This window comes from Mangifera indica, chromosome 10 (assembly GCF_011075055.1).
Source record: "Mangifera indica cultivar Alphonso chromosome 10, CATAS_Mindica_2.1, whole genome shotgun sequence".
NCBI classification, from domain to species: Eukaryota; Viridiplantae; Streptophyta; class Magnoliopsida; order Sapindales; family Anacardiaceae; genus Mangifera; species Mangifera indica.
Genome location: NC_058146.1, coordinates 5589913 through 5608207, shown reverse-complemented (window position 1 = coordinate 5608207; position 18295 = coordinate 5589913). Strand labels below are relative to the sequence as shown.

General features: G+C 33.6%; 4 protein-coding genes across 4 annotated transcripts; 2 read left to right on the top strand and 2 right to left on the bottom strand.

Moving 5' to 3' along the window:
• The first annotated feature begins 143 nt into the window (after nucleotides 1–143).
• LOC123228277 (U-box domain-containing protein 62) lies at nucleotides 144–3476 on the top strand. Its single transcript, XM_044653625.1, has 7 exons — nucleotides 144–978; nucleotides 1389–1470; nucleotides 1865–1922; nucleotides 2238–2326; nucleotides 2676–2771; nucleotides 2849–2919; nucleotides 3122–3476. The coding sequence occupies exons 1-7, from the start codon at nucleotides 305–307 to the stop codon at nucleotides 3240–3242; spliced, it is 1191 nt and encodes a 396-aa protein (XP_044509560.1). The 5' UTR covers nucleotides 144–304; the 3' UTR covers nucleotides 3243–3476.
• Nucleotides 3477–3654: 178 nt separating this feature from the next.
• LOC123228276 lies at nucleotides 3655–7835 on the bottom strand. Its single transcript, XM_044653624.1, is given in 9 exon segments — nucleotides 3655–4034; nucleotides 4420–4538; nucleotides 5052–5113; nucleotides 5116–5271; nucleotides 5366–5428; nucleotides 5730–6239; nucleotides 6242–6877; nucleotides 7230–7332; nucleotides 7428–7835. Coding segments are annotated over 9 exon segments (1797 nt in total). The 5' UTR covers nucleotides 7464–7835; the 3' UTR covers nucleotides 3655–3922.
• A 3935-nt stretch (nucleotides 7836–11770) lies between these two features.
• On the bottom strand, nucleotides 11771–14594 carry LOC123227580 (taxadiene 5-alpha hydroxylase-like). Its single transcript, XM_044652631.1, is given in 5 exon segments — nucleotides 11771–12287; nucleotides 12746–12912; nucleotides 12915–12932; nucleotides 13026–13494; nucleotides 13569–14594. Coding segments are annotated over 5 exon segments (1467 nt in total). The 5' UTR covers nucleotides 14073–14594; the 3' UTR covers nucleotides 11771–11978.
• Nucleotides 14595–15348: 754 nt separating this feature from the next.
• LOC123227582 (chalcone isomerase-like protein 2) lies at nucleotides 15349–16948 on the top strand. The gene is made up of 5 exons (XM_044652633.1): nucleotides 15349–15509; nucleotides 15602–15685; nucleotides 15768–15923; nucleotides 16010–16236; nucleotides 16538–16948. The coding sequence occupies exons 1-5, from the start codon at nucleotides 15401–15403 to the stop codon at nucleotides 16694–16696; spliced, it is 735 nt and encodes a 244-aa protein (XP_044508568.1). The 5' UTR covers nucleotides 15349–15400; the 3' UTR covers nucleotides 16697–16948.
• The last annotated feature ends 1347 nt before the right edge of the window (nucleotides 16949–18295 follow it).

Sequence of the window (18295 nt, the reverse complement as noted above, 5' to 3'; positions counted from 1 at the left end):
CATTTCAATATTAATTCTATGGGGGAAGGATTGATTTTGTGGTCCCCATAATGAAGCGTCCTCACAAAGCAATTAGATACAAGGCCCCACTCTTGATTCCTCGTTCTCAATTTTTCTTTACACTACAAAAACAAAACGACATCGGATTATTCTTAAAACCTTCCTTCACTTCTATTCACGTCGTCGTTCAGCTCTCTCTCTCTCTCTGTAATCCGTGTCTTTGCAATTCATCCCCAAATGTAAAAACCCTAGAATCCACACTCTCACTCGAATAAACCTCACTTTCTGCAGAATCAAACGTTCAATGACCTCCGAAGAAATCTCCATCAACGGTCTAAACTCACAGCTCGTATTTCAAGACGATGCCTTGCGCTTTAACTGTCAGCAGCAGCAACACCGGGTTGGTGATCCGGGTCCGAAGACCCGGGAGCTCACTGGTTTCATCGACGACAAGATGTTCTCCGTCGACCGTGACCGTTTTTTCCGATCTCAATCGGCAATTTACGACCCCCAACCCCACGACCGCAGGGACACACGAGGCACGCGAGACTGGAACGGCCACGCCACGTCACCGAGCACCGATCAGTCTGACGGCGAGGAAGACGATATTGACGATGAAGATGACGAGGCTGATGATGATCTAATAGAAGATGGCCACAACAACAAGAAAAATAACAATACTAGTTGTAGTAATAATAATAACAAAAATAATAGTGCGAATTGTAGTGTGATAACGGGTGCAGTGGATAAGACGAAGAATGAGGGGTTTATTAAAAATGGTAATGGGGTGCAAACGGTTAATAATAGTATGGTGACGGTGGCGGAGGTGGATGGTGACGTGTACTATTCCCAGTATTTGCAAGGAAGTAATGAGGGCTCATCTGGGTCTGGACAGAAGGAGTGTGTTGTGGTGGATAATGGTTGTGGGATTAGTGGGTCTGGAGATTCTTTAAGGGCCATTTTGTCTGATCCTGTCACGTAAGCTAAACCCATTTTGATTTTATTTACTCATGCTGATTTAGCGTGTGTATTTTAGTAGTTTTAATTTATTATTGGAGATGCAGTAGTTTGGACAAGTATAAGCCTTGGACACATTCTGTAACTATTGTGAAAATGAAGAACTTGCATGATTTGGTAGTGGCATAAGGGTTTAGAAGCTAGTTATGTTTTGCTGAGATGATTGTTTTCTCATGACTGTGGCCTGGGCGAGGTAGTTGCTTATGATAGCGGTTTGGCTGCTAGATGGTTATGGGAATAATGTAAAAAATTTTGCTTGGAGAATTTAGTTGTTTATGTTTGTTGGTATTTGTTACTTGTTTGGTTTCTATTCATTTGTAATTGATTCTTTAAGGTAGTATAATGCATCTATCTTAATTCTGGAAATTCAGGGGAGCTCTCATGGATGATGCGATGATATTGCCTTGTGGACATTCTTTTGGATCGGCTGGAATACAACAAATTCTTAGAAATGTGAGTTTTCAGTGTTCTCCACCCTATTCCCCTTAATTTTTGAAATTGGTAATTGGAATATTATATGTTGCATGCTCATTAGAATAAATCTCAGTTAATAAGTGCTCATTATGATTATTAGCTTGAAAATTTCTAAACAAAGCCTACACACCAGAATCTGTATCAAGCCACCTTTCTTCCATGTCTGTGTACTGTGTTTGGGCACTTAATTGATCGTGTTAGCACTACTTTTTCATTTCCTTCTATGTGTTTTCTCCAATCTTGTGAGCTATTTTTCATTCTTGTACTCTTGGTAGCATCTCAGTCTCTGTATTATCCTAACTTACCAGTTTCTTAGATGCAACTGTCTCTCTGTGATTTTTCCTAATGGATTTTTTTTTTTTGCTTTTATCAGAAAGCTTGCTACACCTGTTCACAGCCTGTTTCAGAAGACTCAGTAGCTCCAAATCTATGTGAGTATATAAAATATGTAGTTGTTATGGAAATATATCCCTTCCTCTTGCAAATTTGAATGTCTCTGTTCTATTGGCTCAACTACCTAGAGTAAGTTCATTAAATTGTACGAGACTGAAATTGCTATAGGTAGGCCAGCATAGGCATTGAAAATGATATCAGGATTTACAGATTCAATTGGCTGGGAATAATAATGGTCTTATCCTGATTATACTTCAGACAGGCCATATGAAATTAGTATAACTATGTATAGAATACTGGTATCTTTACGTAGTTGCTCTGATGATCTGTCTCTTTACTGGTATACATTTCAGCTCTCCGAGCTGCTGTGCAGGCATTTCGTAGAGAAGAAGAATTACTATATTACCGCTCATCTAAGAGAAGAAGAGAAAGGTTTGACCAGGTTTGCCTCTTTGATGTGTCTAACATTGCAAATTTCTTTAAAAACTAATGCATGAAGGAAATAAGATTGGGCTGCTACTTTATATTTTGCCTTGAGGTGCTTAAGACATTCTTCGTCTTTCTTGTTCCTTGTCAGATAGCTGCATATGAAATCCTTTCTAATGTGATGTACCCTGTTTGGCTGACCAAATGTGAAATCCTATTGTCTTCACTGTCTTTTCAATATCTTTCATTCATATGGGTCATGATTGTCAAGCCCACTGTTTCCAGTAGAAAACTCGAGGATTTACCTCTCTTCTTTACTGTGAACACCACTTTCTTTGAACGTCTATTTCTGCTTTTCAATGTAGGACAAGGGTAATTTTGGTGATTCTTCTGTAATGGAACCTCCAAGGGGTCGCGGTGTTCAGTTTCCGTTTGCTGTGACAGATCGGGTTATCATAAAGGTTTCCTCATAACTGTTACTAAATAATGGTTATTTTTTACTTGATGGGAATTAATAATCTGAGAAATAATGGATCAGGGGAACAAAAGGACACCACAACGCTTTGTTGGACGTGAGGCTGTTGTTACTACACAATGCTTAAATGGATGGTTAGTTGTTTACAATTTTCTTTCTGCTTATGACAGATTTTAAGGACTGGCTGGCATATAGTTGAAAGCTGTTTTCCTTTAAATGGACGTTTGAGTTGTTTTAGGATTTGTTTGTTTACTGATTACAATGGTGCATTCCTTGAAAACCTTAGAATTATATCCAGTTATGGGTCTGTTTTCCCTAACATAAAGATCTTTACAGGTATGTGGTGAAGACGTTGGACAATGCAGAAAGTGTAAAACTGCAGTATCGCTCACTCGCCAAGGTTTCTGATGATATATCAAAGCCAATGTCAAGCAAGATGGCACCAAACTGGCTCTAGACCTGCTGTAAAGAAAATACTTAATACAGGGATGTGGTACTTTGTTTAAAATATGCCACACTTCAAATGTTCAATCTAATTCTGCTTCTGTTTGTATGGTCACTGCCTTTCTTTTTCATCTTTTTTTGACAATCATTCTAATGTCTTGTAAATTATAGAAAAGCCCTTCTACATTAATCTGAGGACAATAATGCACTTGAGATCACAGTGGTACATAAATCGATTTTGATCCAACATTTGAGCAGCAATAAATTCAGACTATACATTATACAAATGTGGGCAAGTAATTGTTGTTTCCTAAATATAATGTTATTGGCAGCTGCAGGTTGCAAATCCATCTATAAGATTATGTTATTATCATTAGTGACATGAACCATTATGAATTTAAGATTCAGCAAAGTAGTACAATCAATGAACAAGAAATGATTAAGTTACAATTCACATAACTTCTTGAATGCAAAACTTGAACCTCAAAACAGTCAGTTTATGCTAAAGCGATGAAGGTAACAAATGAATTTTAAACATTAATGATCTCCATTTCTAATGTTACAGACTAGCCATTCAGCAAATGTTTAGGCTAATTACTACTTTGCAGAAGGAACAAGGAGATCTGCGAATGGAGAGGAAAAGTCAATATATTGAGAATGGCTGAAGGGTCAAGTCAAACGCTGGAGTTAATATCAGCAACAGGATACTTTCTCTTTTGATGATAAGAAACTACATGTTGAATAAATGGAAGCTGCAGCAGCCTTAACGGCTAAAATCTTCTCCAAGCTAACTGCATTCCCTGATCTGCAGAAAGGACAAAATGTTAAACCCTTATTCATGGAACAGGATTTCATCTTTAGAGGCAGAGTCAAATGCATATGAAATTATGAACCGTGAATAAGAAACTTACGATTCAACTAACATTCCATTGTCTAACGGTACAACTTGATTTCTATTATGGTCAATGGAAGTGCAGCTGACATTTTATTAGGATCAGTCCAATGTTAGGTTTATTCAACGACCAAATTTAAGGTTCAATCCATAATTTGATGTATTTTCTCAACATGTTGTAGATGTACAGCTGCAAGAATAAATAAGTTGTGTTTGATTTTCTTTATCCAGTTACAAGCACAGATTATGACATGACTGATACAGTATATATGTATATACAATGCCCAAATAGTATTACCTGAAGTCATGTTCTGATATTCCCAGATTTTGAAAACCATAACCGGGAGTCCAATGGTTAAACTGCAGGCCTTGATCACAATGCAATTGCATTTCCATTACTTGATTCAACCAACTTTCCTGAAATTTAAAACCAAGAGAAAAAAATCAAAGTTAATTAACCTTCGTTGAAAATGTATTGAGAGGATTTTTTTTTCTTAAAAAAGCAAATTTTTTTAATCCCAAAATGGGCTGAGGAGTAAATTTTACATTGAATGAGAGGAAAAAGACCTAGTGGAGACCTAAGTAAAGCATAATCAAACAACTCGCAACTCAATCCTATTCACATGAAAGAGTTTTCATTGTTATTGACAAGATAAAGCATGATAGAAACTGCCTTCATTATTAAAAAAAAAAAAAAGGAAATTTAACAAACACATTACATCACCTAAGCCTAAATAAATAAATGCACACCCTTATTTTCAAATTTATAAAAGAATCATTTGGGTAGACTAGATGGCCTGAAACTCTTGACCACAAATGCACCATAGATGAAGTACAAAGACAGTATTCTCCATCTTTCTTGATGCAAATTTGCAGTTGGATAACATAACTTAATATTATGAATGAATTGCAACAGCTACAAATACTCACAAGCTGCTTCTCTTCTTCAGAAAGTGCTTCATCCATCTGATCAAACAGTGTTCTCCATTTTCTTTATGCAAATCTGCGGTTGAATTTCTTGAAAATCTATCACCAGAATTTTTTATGGCATTGGGATCATTCGCTACACCAGAGAAGAATTCTTTAGAAACTAAAAAAGGTAACTCTGTAGTAATTACAGCTCGGACTCTCTTCTTACTTCTACGCAAGGCTGCAAGTACAAAACAGAATACATTTTGTGTAAGTATAAAAGTATCTCTACTCCAAAAAACTTGCCAGTAACAAATTTAAGAAAAGACCTTTACCTGAAAGCCGTCCTTTGATATCCTGATGAAGAAGTTCCAGCCATTGAGAGGCAACATTTGCAGCTGAAAGAGCAGAGATGCATTTTCATCAGGTAAAATGTTTGTTTCATTTCCCATTATTGCATTCTTACTAGCAAAAACATGGGATGCACAGTTAAAACTGTTGATATGCAAATCAAGTTGCACTACCAATTTTTGCTAACTACCCTTTTGTTCAAGAGTATGATGGAAAATAATGCTGTCCCGACCCTTGTTTAATTGCTATACTTCCAACATGTGGTCTTTCTTATCTGACCACATGGAGGGGTCAGTGAGCTTCTTAAAAAAGAAAAGCAATATAAGTACCAGATATTTAAATGCTGACCTTTTACAGAAAGAGAAGCAGCACTTGCAAAGTTAGTCGATTCCTCATTAGGCAATGAGCTAGCATTCTCAGATGCCTTGGTTGAGGAAGACAACTTCAGTACCAGTGCATCCTCTTCACAATCTACCATGCTCAAGTCACCATTCCCACTTTTCTCCTCTGAAGCTGAAGAATAAAATTTGTGCATTGGCATTGCACACCCACTTGTTTGCATATTGAAAGTACTTGGGGACCTATCATCTTGAGAATGTACGAGGAGTCTACGTATTCCTGAATCCGTCATATTTTCTGGGTCCTTGTGACTGATATCTTTGCTTCCACTTTTTATATAATCTGACTGCTTGCTTCCTGAATGACTATTTTCATGTTTTTCAGACCTTACTATGGCTTCTATTATGGAGTAGACCTGTTTCCTATTTCTTACATTGTTAATAATCCCTGGGTTCAATTCATTAAGCAGTCCACTTGGAGCTGCAATCTTGGTGAACCTGTCAACATTTTCCTTTTTGCAATTTCCATCTTTTTCGTAAATGTGTCACTTTTACTTTTCCTTGCACGTTGTTTTGGCATTGGTGGTACTCCTCCATGAGAAGATGAGAGAACACTATTTTGCACTGACATGCCTCCATGAGATGATGAGAGGAAACCATTTTGCTTCATCTCCTTCCATACTCTCATTGGATCTTTCTCCTCCAATGGTGTTGTCGAACTAACACATTCAGAAACATCTCTTGATTTTAAATGATTATGATTCTTGTGGTGGTAAAAGGGGTCTTGGTTAACTGAGCTAGCAACGTGTTCTGCCTTAAGATCCATGCCAACGTGAATTGAGGATACACAATTACTATCAGGTTCCCTATCATGCTTCGACTTCAAAGATGATGGCTTGTTTGAATTCTCAGAACATATAGGACTACCAACACAGCATGAACTAGTTGCAACGCAAACTTTGGAATTGAGATCTAGCAGTCCTGGGGTATCAGCCTCCACAACTGATGATGCATTCCTTACAGCTTTTTCAGCTTGAGAACCATCCAAGTCCAAAATAATAGGCACATCACTTACTTGGGACATCTCTTCTCCATCAGACTGAGGTTGATCACTAGCTTCTTTGTTTAACAATAATTTTGAATGATGGCTATTCAATTCTGTGTCATAAATGCAAGAATCAACCAATTTGTCAAATTATTGTTTGAATTAAACAGTAGGTAAAAAAACAGCAATTCATCAAGCTGCTCAACTTTCAAATCAGAAAAAATTGAAAAACCCAAATAAGATCCATAAAATTCACTAACGGACTCTAACATATATGTTAATGCAAAATAAATGAATAAACAAAAATCTCTATTAAAGATACATAACCATTAAACACCAATTTAAACTATTCACACAAAAAATAAATAAATAAATAAAAATTTTACTGTTTTGAAAATGCTTAATCGACTTACATCTAAAATTTGTACAAAATAAACTAAAAATCGAAACTCTGACAGTAATTACCTTCAGACTGACAGACAGAATCAAGATCTCTAATTTTAATTCGTTTTCTACCAACTTCAAGCTTATCTTCCAATTCATCACCACTCCGCTTCTCACCAATCACCTAAATCAACAAAAACAAAAACAAAAACAAAAAATCAAACCACATCTCAAATCCTGTCATGATTCGTCCAAAACTTATAAAAATCCAATCTTTACATTGGATCTGGGCACCAACAAAGCCTGATCGTCCATAATTTGAAAAACCCTATTCAAATTAAAGATTTTTACGCAGACCCTTTTGGTAAAATCAAGAAACGAACCAAATTCAATAGTAAGACAAAGAAAAGACGAAAGATTGAAGAATGAAGGGCGTCGTGGAAAAGGGATTGATAAGAAAAGCTAGGAGAAGAAGGTTGAGAATAAGAATGAAAAGAGGGGCAAGGGAGTTTACGGTTTGAAAGGGAGAGTGAGAGAGGGAGATGTGAACGGAGATATTATTTGAATTTTAAGAAGAGAGCGCGCAGGCCGCAGGGCATCAAGAGTTGACACAGGTGCTTGTCTGTTTGGTTCAGTTGAGTTTAACATAATAACAAAACAAAGGGGAGTTTTATCAAATTCAAAAGGGTGAATCACGATTTCCCACCAAAACTAAGATGAAACAGAGAAGGCCAAAGGACTATTCCCCACTCTAAGTGTAGGGGTGTTCTCAAAATCATATTTGTAAGGTTTAAAAAAGCAAAAGTCTTATCAATTTGTTTAAAATCTCAGTTATGATTAATGATAAAATTATTATTTAATAAAAAAATTTTAAAAAACTAAAGTTTTATTACGTTTGCCCCTCTTAATTTGAAAATCTCATAATTTTGATTGTTTTCGACGAGAATTTGCAAATCCAAAGAAAAATATTAATTTTTTAAACTTCAAGTAGAAGACAATTATAAGATTTTTAAATTGAAGGGAGTAAAAGTAATAAAATTTTAGTTTTTTTGTTAAATAACGTTATCACTTTTAACCATAACTAAAATTTTTAATAGATGAGTGAAATTTTTAACTTTTTAAACTTCACACGTGTAACTTTGAAAGCGCACCTAAACTTAGATAGAAAATAGTCCTTTGGCCAAAAGAGAATTTTTAGCTATTAAAGTTTGAAAAGTGCATTTATCACCCTATCCTTAATTTTCATTATTGAAAATTGTTTGATCCCGATGAAAATATAAATTAAATAATATTATATATGCAAATTACCCTTTGTAAATTAAAATGATAATATCTAATTATATAATTTTAAAATTAAAAAAATTAATAATTATATAATTTAATTATAAATTAATATTTTATAAATTTATATAATTTATTTGTATATATAATTTCATCCCTATTAACTAAACATTTTTTTCCCTAGCATGTCTCGTTCAATATTTATCCAATTTTTGAGGTTTTTTGTTTTTTTTTGAAGTTTTTTTGCATAATATTTACAAGTAACATCGCCATTGTGGGGATAGATTGAGCTGCCCGACTTCAGTAGGCTCCACCTACAAAACCATAACCACCCTTTTCCCTAGGGCAAAGTTGCATGAAAAGACAGTTTGAACAGAAATTTGTATTGATAGAATAATTTTAAATAAAAAATTAATTTTTATATGGTATTATAATAAATTATTTGATGAAATAATAATTAATAAATAAATAGCAAATTATTCAATATAAATTTTTATACATTTTATCGATTCATGTAACATTATTTTTCTTTTTATGTTATTTTGTTAGAGTTGATAGGTCAACTTTTATAACAATATACGTCTAAGAGTATATCAATGTTTAACGAGAGTATCAATATATATTATTGACTATCAATATCCTATAAACACATATAATGCTAATTTTAGAAATGCTCATATCTCAATACTACTCAGATCCAAGACACATATAATTTAATACGACTATCATATTGTTGAATAATTTTATTAAAATATAGTGATAAATCTTACATATCAAAGATGTTTTATGACAAGCTGGTGTGTCATATGGGTGATTGTTAATTACAACTGCACTGGACATACTCATAAAGAGAATTTCATATAGATAGAAATCTTAATGTTTATGGAATATATTCTTTAATATATAGTAATGCATATGATCATTAGATTTGAAATAACTGGAGTGTTTTGTGAGTTGATTAGTCTAATTTAACATTAGCCTAATGTAGTTTATCTTGGGGCATCAACGGTTGTAATTGGCTATGTCGAAAAATATATCGAGACCATTGTGGATAAGATTTACTACTCTTGGGCATGAGAAAATGAATCTCACATACAATTTGATTGTGGTAATATACAAGTTTGTGGCCACAACAAGGATAAGTTGTCACAAAATCTAATTTGCGCTCGGTCATTACTTGATTAACTAAACACTAATATTAATGACTGATTTGAGATCAACAAAACTTTTATACTTCAACTTTGAAAAGATCTGAATAATAAAAAAATTGAAATTATATGAGAACTATATTATTAATAGGTAAATTCAGTTTTCATTGAATCTCTATTATTTAAGTAGTTATAATATTTATTAAAAGTCGATCTTGATCTATTGATAATGGATTGATTAATTGTATATTAGTTATGATTCGATCCGATGCCAATATAAGGGTCATACACGATAAAAAGTTGATCGCTCAACAAATAAGCAATGAATTCATAGAACACTGAATTGATTATTTTTTGAATTGACGATTTTGACCTCTGGTGATGGGCCAACCCATTTAAGAAAGCCATAAGGTTGACCCATCATATTATTTGGAGTCCAATTGGATTTGAAATGGAATTGAGCTTAGGGAGTTAATGGAATTGACCTTAATAATCGTTCATTAGAATAATTATGAATTAATTAATTTGAATTGCTCTCGGTGAATACAAATGAGCTCTTCTACTCCAGACGCAGTTCTGGAGAGAGTTGTAGTAGATTGAGTGCCACTGTTGAGCGTGACGTGTTCAAATAAAAACGCGCCAGCACGTGAATTCATGCAACTGCTAAGAAGCCACACGCTGCGCTTCTTCACCAACTGCCACGTGGTGTCCATGTCTAGTCATCCAACATTTCGAGAAAACGAAGAGGCGCTATTCTCATGCATACTCGGCACTTTTGAAGTATGATCACAGTGTCGATACCTTGAGGGAAAACAAAGGTTTAAAATTATGTATAAATAATATATAAAATTAAATATTATTTTATTTTTAATTTTTAATTATATAATAATGTATTAAAATTATATATATAATATTATTTTTAAAAATTTTATATATATAAAGTAAAAAAGTTCAGGTATTCTAGCTAAGTGGGGTTTCTTGTACAAAAAAAAAAAAATGAAATGAAAACTTATAATTGTTTATTTTTTATTTTATTTTAAAATCATCCAATTAGATGTAATAACATTAGTTTGTATAAATAAATTTATATAAGTTATTTGTATATGAAGTATTACTCAAACAACAATATCACCTGTTATATAAAAAATAATAAAACTATATATACATATTTTTATATACAATTTGAGTATACAAATTACATGTCATCATGTAATTGAATGATTTTGAATTAAAGATAAAATAATATTTAATTTTATGATGACACGTTATTTATACACTCAAATTATGTAAAAAAAAAAAAAGAGATATTAATTAAATTATCATTTATTTTACCTTTTATACATATATAATTTTTTTTTCTATTATACAAATATAGTCACTTTTTAAGATGATATTGTCTTTAAAAGAAGAAGATTACGAAATTTAGAGTTGGCCGAATGGTTGGCCGATCAAACACCCAACCAACCAACTTTTAAAAAAAAATTGAGTGGACAATCAAATTTTTTTAAAATAAATTAATTGGCTAACCGATTTTTTAAAAATAAATCGGTTGGCTTGGTGTTTGACCGACCAACCATTTTTTATTAAACTGTTATTAAAATTTTTTATTATAAGTAAAATTAAAATTATTATTTTATTAATAATATTAAAAAAATATAAAATTTATTATATTTTCTTTTTAAGTTTTAAAAATTAATAACTTTACTTTTACTTAAAGTTTTTTAACTTTGAAAAGTAATATTCCTCCCTTCCCCCTAACTTAAGGTTTATTTTTCTTCTCTTCTCCGATCACTGACGATGACGCTTTCAACCTTCTCATAGTTTGGCCAACTCTCTCTGGCACAATTTTTTTGAAATCAATGCGTCTTCATCCATTTCAAATGAATAAATGAAGCCACGTCGATTCCATGGATGAATGTTTGAATTTTTGAACTATCACGTAGATGTTTTTGAGATTGAGCTAAAACTTAGATGGGAATAGTCTTTTGTCTTTATTTTTTAAATAAAATTATATCTACACACTTTGAGAACATGAAATGGGCATATAAATAATTTATTATCATGTGATTAAGTGATTTTAAATAAATGATAAAATAACATTTAATTATATGATGACATATTATTTATATACCTATTTTGTATACTCAAATTATATATATATTTTTTTAAATTCCTTGTGGCATTGGACATACGAGCATCCAACAACACTTGTATTGATTCATTTTTACTTCTCAACATGAAAACTTGCAGAATCAGAAAGATTAAACTTTAGCATGCGATCTCATTCAACATCTAAAAGCTTGAAGACAACATGAAAGATTAAACCTTTACATGTCCTGAAAATTATTCTTGATACACACTTTCAGGATTTTACCAGATGCAACAAAGGATCCCCGAATTTCTAAAGATCATTTCTGAGATGAAGATTGACAGGAAGGCCCATGGCAGGAAGTGGCACAGGATCTCGAGTGATAGGCTCATCAGGGAAGACTTGTGTCCATTCATACTTTGTTATTAGATGATGAATTACCAGCAGAGTTTCAATTCTTGCAAATTCAGCTCCAGGGCATATTCTGGGTCCTGCTCCAAAAGGGATGTATGTGTATGGAGGAAATGACCTTGAATTTGCATCAAATCTTGATGGATCAAACTTCTCTGCATCTTCAAATATGTTGCTGTCCATGTGTGTGCCATAAGCTACCCAAAACAACTGCAATTCATATTCAAATCCTTGAAGTAAGAACAATGAAGTTGTAAATAAGATGTGTACAATACAACCTGTTAGAAAAATTTACTGATATAAGTTAACATTAATTGTGATTTTGGTTTAACAGAATTGGTTGATTGAATAATCTTATGACAATTTATAGACGAATTTAAATAATCAATAAAGATAAATTCAATCTATTCAAATGTTATAATGTAGATAAATAACATTAGTGTGTACTTAAATTTTATTGAACCTTTAACTTTACCTATTGAAAGAGGTTTTAGGAGCAAAAAACCAATCAATAATTTTAGCTATGTTACGGATTCAAATTACATGGACATTCAAGTATTTCTATAATCCTAAAATTTTCAATTTAGTATTTTATACCCTATATGTAGATCCCATGGAATTAAGAACTGCGTATACTCCATCTTTTAGGAATATGAACTGTGTTTTACCTGCCATCCTTTAGGAATATGAAAGCCATCAAAGGTGATGTCTCTTTTTATAAGTCGAAAGTTTCCAAAAACAGGAGGAGTCAGTCTCATGAGCTCTTGAGCTACTCTCCATGTATACTTCATCATTTGCATTTCATTCCAGCTGAGCTTTCCTCTGGTCTTTTTGCTTTAACAACTTCTCTTTGTTCTGATAAAATGCAAAACCAGCAACACCGTTTTCAAACAATGTGACTCTAACAATTAATGTAATTTGCACATTATCAAGATATATTTTCAGTACCTTGAAGGACATTGTTAGATACCTCAGGGTCCCTGGCCAAGTGTCTTACTAAATGGCTGAGAACTGTTGTGGTTGTCTCATGGCTAGCCATTATCAAGGATAAAAATAAGTCGAGAACTTCCTGTTCAAGTAAAGGTTCACCATTTTCATCTCTCAGAGCAAGGAGGCTTGAGATCATATTGTCTTGGGAGTCATCAACTATTCCTTCTTCCATTTGTGTTTTCCTGGTTGATATTAGCTTGGAGAGGAGCTTACAGACTCTGCCTCTTGCCCGCAATGCTTTATAAAGTGTAGTCCCAGGAATATTCACAGGAACTGCCCATAATCCTTTCAGGGTAATTGAAAAATCTTCCAAAAGTTTATCTTTATCCTCCCCATCTGGTAATCCAAAGAATATAGTGCAAATCACATTGAAAGTGATCTTCTTCATCAGTGGCACAATTTGTACTGAATCCTTCCCATTAAGCTCCTGAGACAATTCACAAACGAGCAATTTAAGCTGAATCTAAAAGGAGTAGAAAAAACTTATGGATTTTCTGATACCTTGGATAGCTGCTCTTGAACCAGGGTATCCATTTGCTGCAAATATCTCTGAATACTTTCAGGTTTTAGAAAGCTTGCAATGGCACCTCTAATAAGCTTGTGCCGCTTTCCAGAAATCTCAAAGAGGCTGTATTTTCCGAAAATTTTGACTGCTCTACTGGGTTGGTTCAAAGATATACAATTATCAGCTCCACTGAACACAAACCGATTACCAGCTTGTCCTGTCAAAACAACAGTCTTTCTGCCCATCAGTGAGGTCTTGAATGCCGGTCCAAACATGTCGATGCGTTTTCGGATCCATTCTTCAGTCTTGTTCTGCTTCTGTGCTCTCACAAAACTAATGGATTCTCCAACAAAGGGAAATCCAAATGACCCTGGTGGAAGTTTCTTGCTCAGAACCCATGAAACTTTCAGTTTGAAGTACCCAGCTACAACGGCAGTCAGTGTTAAAAGAGTAATGGCTGTAAATGACAGTGTAGATTCAAAAACAGAAGGGACTTCCATGGTCAATCCTTGTTTGTAAAATGACTGTAATGTGATAATTGAGTTGACTTCATATACTGGTTAGAATAATTGACATGTAAAATCAACTAAAAGATACAGCAATCAAATAGCTTGAATTGGCTCATCATCGATCTCAGGATCATGAGGAAGAAAGTTGTGGAACACCAAATTATGAGTATTTGTGCATACACAGACAGTTTGGCTCTATAAAGTAATTGAATTATATAGTTATGATGCCCACATTTGTTTTGATATGCAGTAAGATAAAGATAACAACAATGGATACAGGACAAAAGTGATGCCAAGGCAGTTGATTGTTCAAGCATTCATCAGGTTTGGTACAGAAACAATTCAAGACTATGATGTTTTGTCCTATGTGGCTTATTGACAATGAGATAAAACAAAATGGTAACTTCATAAAATAATGAAAAGGGTTTGAATTTTGCATAAAGAAACATCCGATAACATTTTGATATATGCTTCCCTCAACCTGTGGCTTTAACTCAGAACTTCTTAGCCAATAATCAGTGACCTTAAACACTTTAGAACTTTGATTTCAGAAGCTTGTTTATTTGGAACTTTAAAAAGCATAAGAGCAAGCACCCAAGAGGTAGTTTGAGCAGTAAAATAGTGGGATACCAAACATGAAAGCAAGACTTCAAATCCCTTTTGTGACATTTCAAGAATAAATTTTTGACTCACCGGGTACAGTGGTTGTCGGTAAAAAAGCAAAGTGAAATGTTCCATTATATGTAGCTAGAGTCAACTCAAATGTCTATTATGGGTTTGTTAGTAATTTCCTATTCAAGTTGTTGAATATTTCACCCAGAGAAAAGATAATGTTTGACTAAGAAATAAATGTGTTAGGTTTGATGTATGGTGGTTACCATCTAATTTTGTAAGCAGGTGAGTAGTTGAGGAATCTTAAGGCCTTCCACTGGTGGGAGTTTCTGTGTAGTTACATTGAACTTATCAATACTATATCCTAAAAAATTGTCCCCGGAAATTGACCAGTTTATTTTTTTATTATATCTGGGTTTTCATGTGAACTTGTTCATCTTAAATAACAACGTATCAGAACCCAATTTTTGGAAAATTCAAAATCATTATTGAGGTCAATTCTTAGGCAGCCAAAAGAGACCAAACTATAGAAGCAACTGATATTATAAGCTACTAATTTGTAAGGTAGAGACTTTAAGACAGCTTATGCATTTGAAATTGGGAAAGGACAAGGACAAGTTGGTTAATTAATCGTAAAATTAAATTAATTGTATTCAAAGGCAGCTGAATCACCAGCCCCAACAACCACCTTAAACAAATATAAAAAGATGAGATTTTTAGATGGCATAGCATCACAAAGGCTTCAATATTTTACTTTGACTATTTTTTTGCATCATCCCAGATCTATTCCACAAAAATTTCCCAGAAAAATTATCAGTAAGTGATTCTCTACCCGATAGTTGTAAGATTATAATCTGTTTGTTCTGCTTCTGTAACTTAATTCTGATTGTGTGCAATAACTTATCCAGTGAGTACTGAAGTAGTAAAGGTGGATGAAATCCCTTTTCCTTCTCAAATCACAAAGACTAAGCCATTAAATCTTCTTGGTCATGGTAAGCCATCTTGTTCTCATTTTGATTATGTGATTCATAGTGATTAGAAAGTGTCTTATTTCAATCTGTGGGGCTGCAACAGGAATCACAGACATTGAGATACACTTTTTGCAAATTAAGTTCACAGCAATTGGAGTTTACTTTGATTCTGAGATTGTGAGTCACTTGCAACAATGGAAGGGAAAAGCTGGAAGTTCTCTAGCAGAAGATGATGACTTCTTTGAGGCTGTTGTTTCTGGTAGTTGCTAATTCAATATCAATCAGTAGAATCTGAGTTGCATAATAACAAATTGATGATAAGACTTTTCTTGATTTTATTTGCAGCTCCTGTGGAGAAATTTTTGAGAGTTGTAGTGATCAAGGAGATTAAAGGGTCACAATATGGAGTGCAACTAGAGAGTTCTGTGAGGGACAGACTGGCAGCTGATGACAAATATGAAGATGAGGAAGAAGCAGCCTTAGAGAAAGTTGTTGAGTTCTTCCAATCTAAATATTTCAAGAAGGATTCCATCGTCACATTCCATTTCCCGGCAACTTCTCCCACAGCTGAGGTGCGTATTAAGTGGTGGACCCGGAGATAAAACTTAAGGGGGTTAAGGTTGAATAAAAAGTAAAATATCTGGGGTCAATAAAAAATAATGAAATCTCAAAAAGGTCTGTGTAAAATTTTAGCAATTATAATGATATTTTATATATATATATACATATATAATTTTTCAAACCCAACGGGGGTCCGTTGACCACCTTTGACGTCCCTTGAGTCTGCCACTGGTATTAATCAATCTCAAGTACCAACATCCTGACAGATGATTGTGTTTATATGTTGACCCTTAATGGTATATTTTGATGCAGATTGCCTTTGAAAGTGAAGGCAAAGAGTCTAAAATTACAGTGGAGAATGCAAATGTGGTTGAGATGATCAAGAAATGGTACTTGGGAGGAACAAGGGGAGTGTCTGCTACAACCATATCATGTCTGGCTAATAATCTCTCAGCTGAGCTATCAAAATGAAGAAGCTAATGCTTTCTGATAATAATAAGAGCTTCACTGCTGATTCTGGTTTTGTGGGAGCAATGGAAATTGGTGGTTGAATGAGAATGCTTGTTAATTGTTATCTTCTTTTACCAATAAAATTTCACTGCAAGTAAGGTTATTGACTTAAGATTTGTAACAACTGTTTCTGCATCTGCTTATTTTGATTGAAATGTTCAAAATTTAGAGTCTTATGATTTTTATTATAATGAAAATGTTTATTGACCATAATTGCAAAAAGATTGAGAATATGTATGACATAATTTAAAAACAAAAAATTTGAATCTAAATCTTGTGAAATCAAAGGACAACAAGATGGGTGGGCATTATAGAGAAGTAAGTGCCACATCTTGAGTCTAAGTATAGTTTCAAAATCTCTTATTCTGAATAGAGGACATCTTTAATATATGTCTTAAACTTTAAAGCCACACAAGTAATAGCGACAACACAAATGTGCCTAGCTCTTGAGGCAATTTGCAAGATCCCCAATTGGCCTTAGCTCTTACGCTCATAATGAACAATTCTCCCAATCCCATATGCCCTTTACTTTTATTTCTAACTGCAAGCTTCGCAAATCCATTATAAAACTATGTACAAATGATGCTACATGTGTCCTTGAACGATGAAAATTTAGCGGCTAAAATACCCATATTAATATACAATGTGTGTGTGCGCGCGCTTCAATCTTCAGAAGTTTATGATAAAAATCTAAGTGTGAGAGATGAGGAGGTACAGGAAAAAGGGTGTTCCAATGATGAATTATGCTTTAAAATATCATGTCTTCATCAAACTCATTACTTTAGCATTTTCTTTTTTTCTTTTGAGGTAATGCATGAATGAATTTGTGAATTGGGTAGGCAAAAGTAGACCCTTAAAGTGAAAGGTGATTGAAAAAAAATGCAATATATACAAGAGTTTTAGATTCGTTTCTACCACCACAAGATGTTGCTTCCTTTGGAAGTGCTTTCAGAACACACTTGATAGCTTTACTTGTTCATTTTAGTGTTGAAAGCCAAATTTTCATGTATAAATGAAACCAAGAAAAGGAAGGAAAAACTTTTAGACTAGTTTATAGTTTTTGATTCTAAGCTCATCTAAGCTTTTGATTGGTCAAGAAATTACTCAATCGTAAAACTTAAGATTAAAGTCTACTATATGTAAAAACAAACATCTTTTCACGATTTGGGGATTAGAGAAAAAACAGATAAATAGACCAAACCTAGACACAAGAATCTAGATATAATATTAAACTTTGTTTTCTGATGGCATATGTGCAATTGCTCTGAGCTTCATTACAGTACGTATCATACTTTCTTATTATGGGATGAAAATGGATCAAAACCACAGTGGAATCAGTATGAGAAGACATAATATATGATGTGCAGTAAGGCCTGTATGCATATTACAAAACGGTGTAAAATATGGCTCAAAGTGTATGGATGCACCAAATACAAAATATCTTTACTTGCATGTTTTCTGGATCTTAAACAATGGAATCAGAACCATTGAGTTGACAAACAACTGGTGAAACCAATACCCAAATTTAGGAAACTAAACTGAAATAACTTCGGAAACCTT

What these genes read in the sequence shown, in the direction of transcription:
- LOC123228277 (XM_044653625.1), top strand. Translation starts at nt 305, where the DNA reads ATGACCTCCGAAGAAATCTCCATCAACGGTCTAAACTCACAGCTCGTA. An exon ending in ATTTTGTCTGATCCTGTCAC is followed by an intron (nt 979 to 1,388) that starts GTAAGCTAAACC and finishes CTGGAAATTCAG; the next exon opens with GGGAGCTCTCATGGATGATG. An exon ending in ACACAATGCTTAAATGGATG is followed by an intron (nt 2,920 to 3,121) that starts GTTAGTTGTTTA and finishes AGATCTTTACAG; the next exon opens with GTATGTGGTGAAGACGTTGG.
- LOC123227582 (XM_044652633.1), top strand. Translation starts at nt 15,401, where the DNA reads ATGAGATTTTTAGATGGCATAGCATCACAAAGGCTTCAATATTTTACT. An exon ending in ATTAAATCTTCTTGGTCATG is followed by an intron (nt 15,686 to 15,767) that starts GTAAGCCATCTT and finishes GGGCTGCAACAG; the next exon opens with GAATCACAGACATTGAGATA. An exon ending in CTTTGAGGCTGTTGTTTCTG is followed by an intron (nt 15,924 to 16,009) that starts GTAGTTGCTAAT and finishes TTTTATTTGCAG; the next exon opens with CTCCTGTGGAGAAATTTTTG.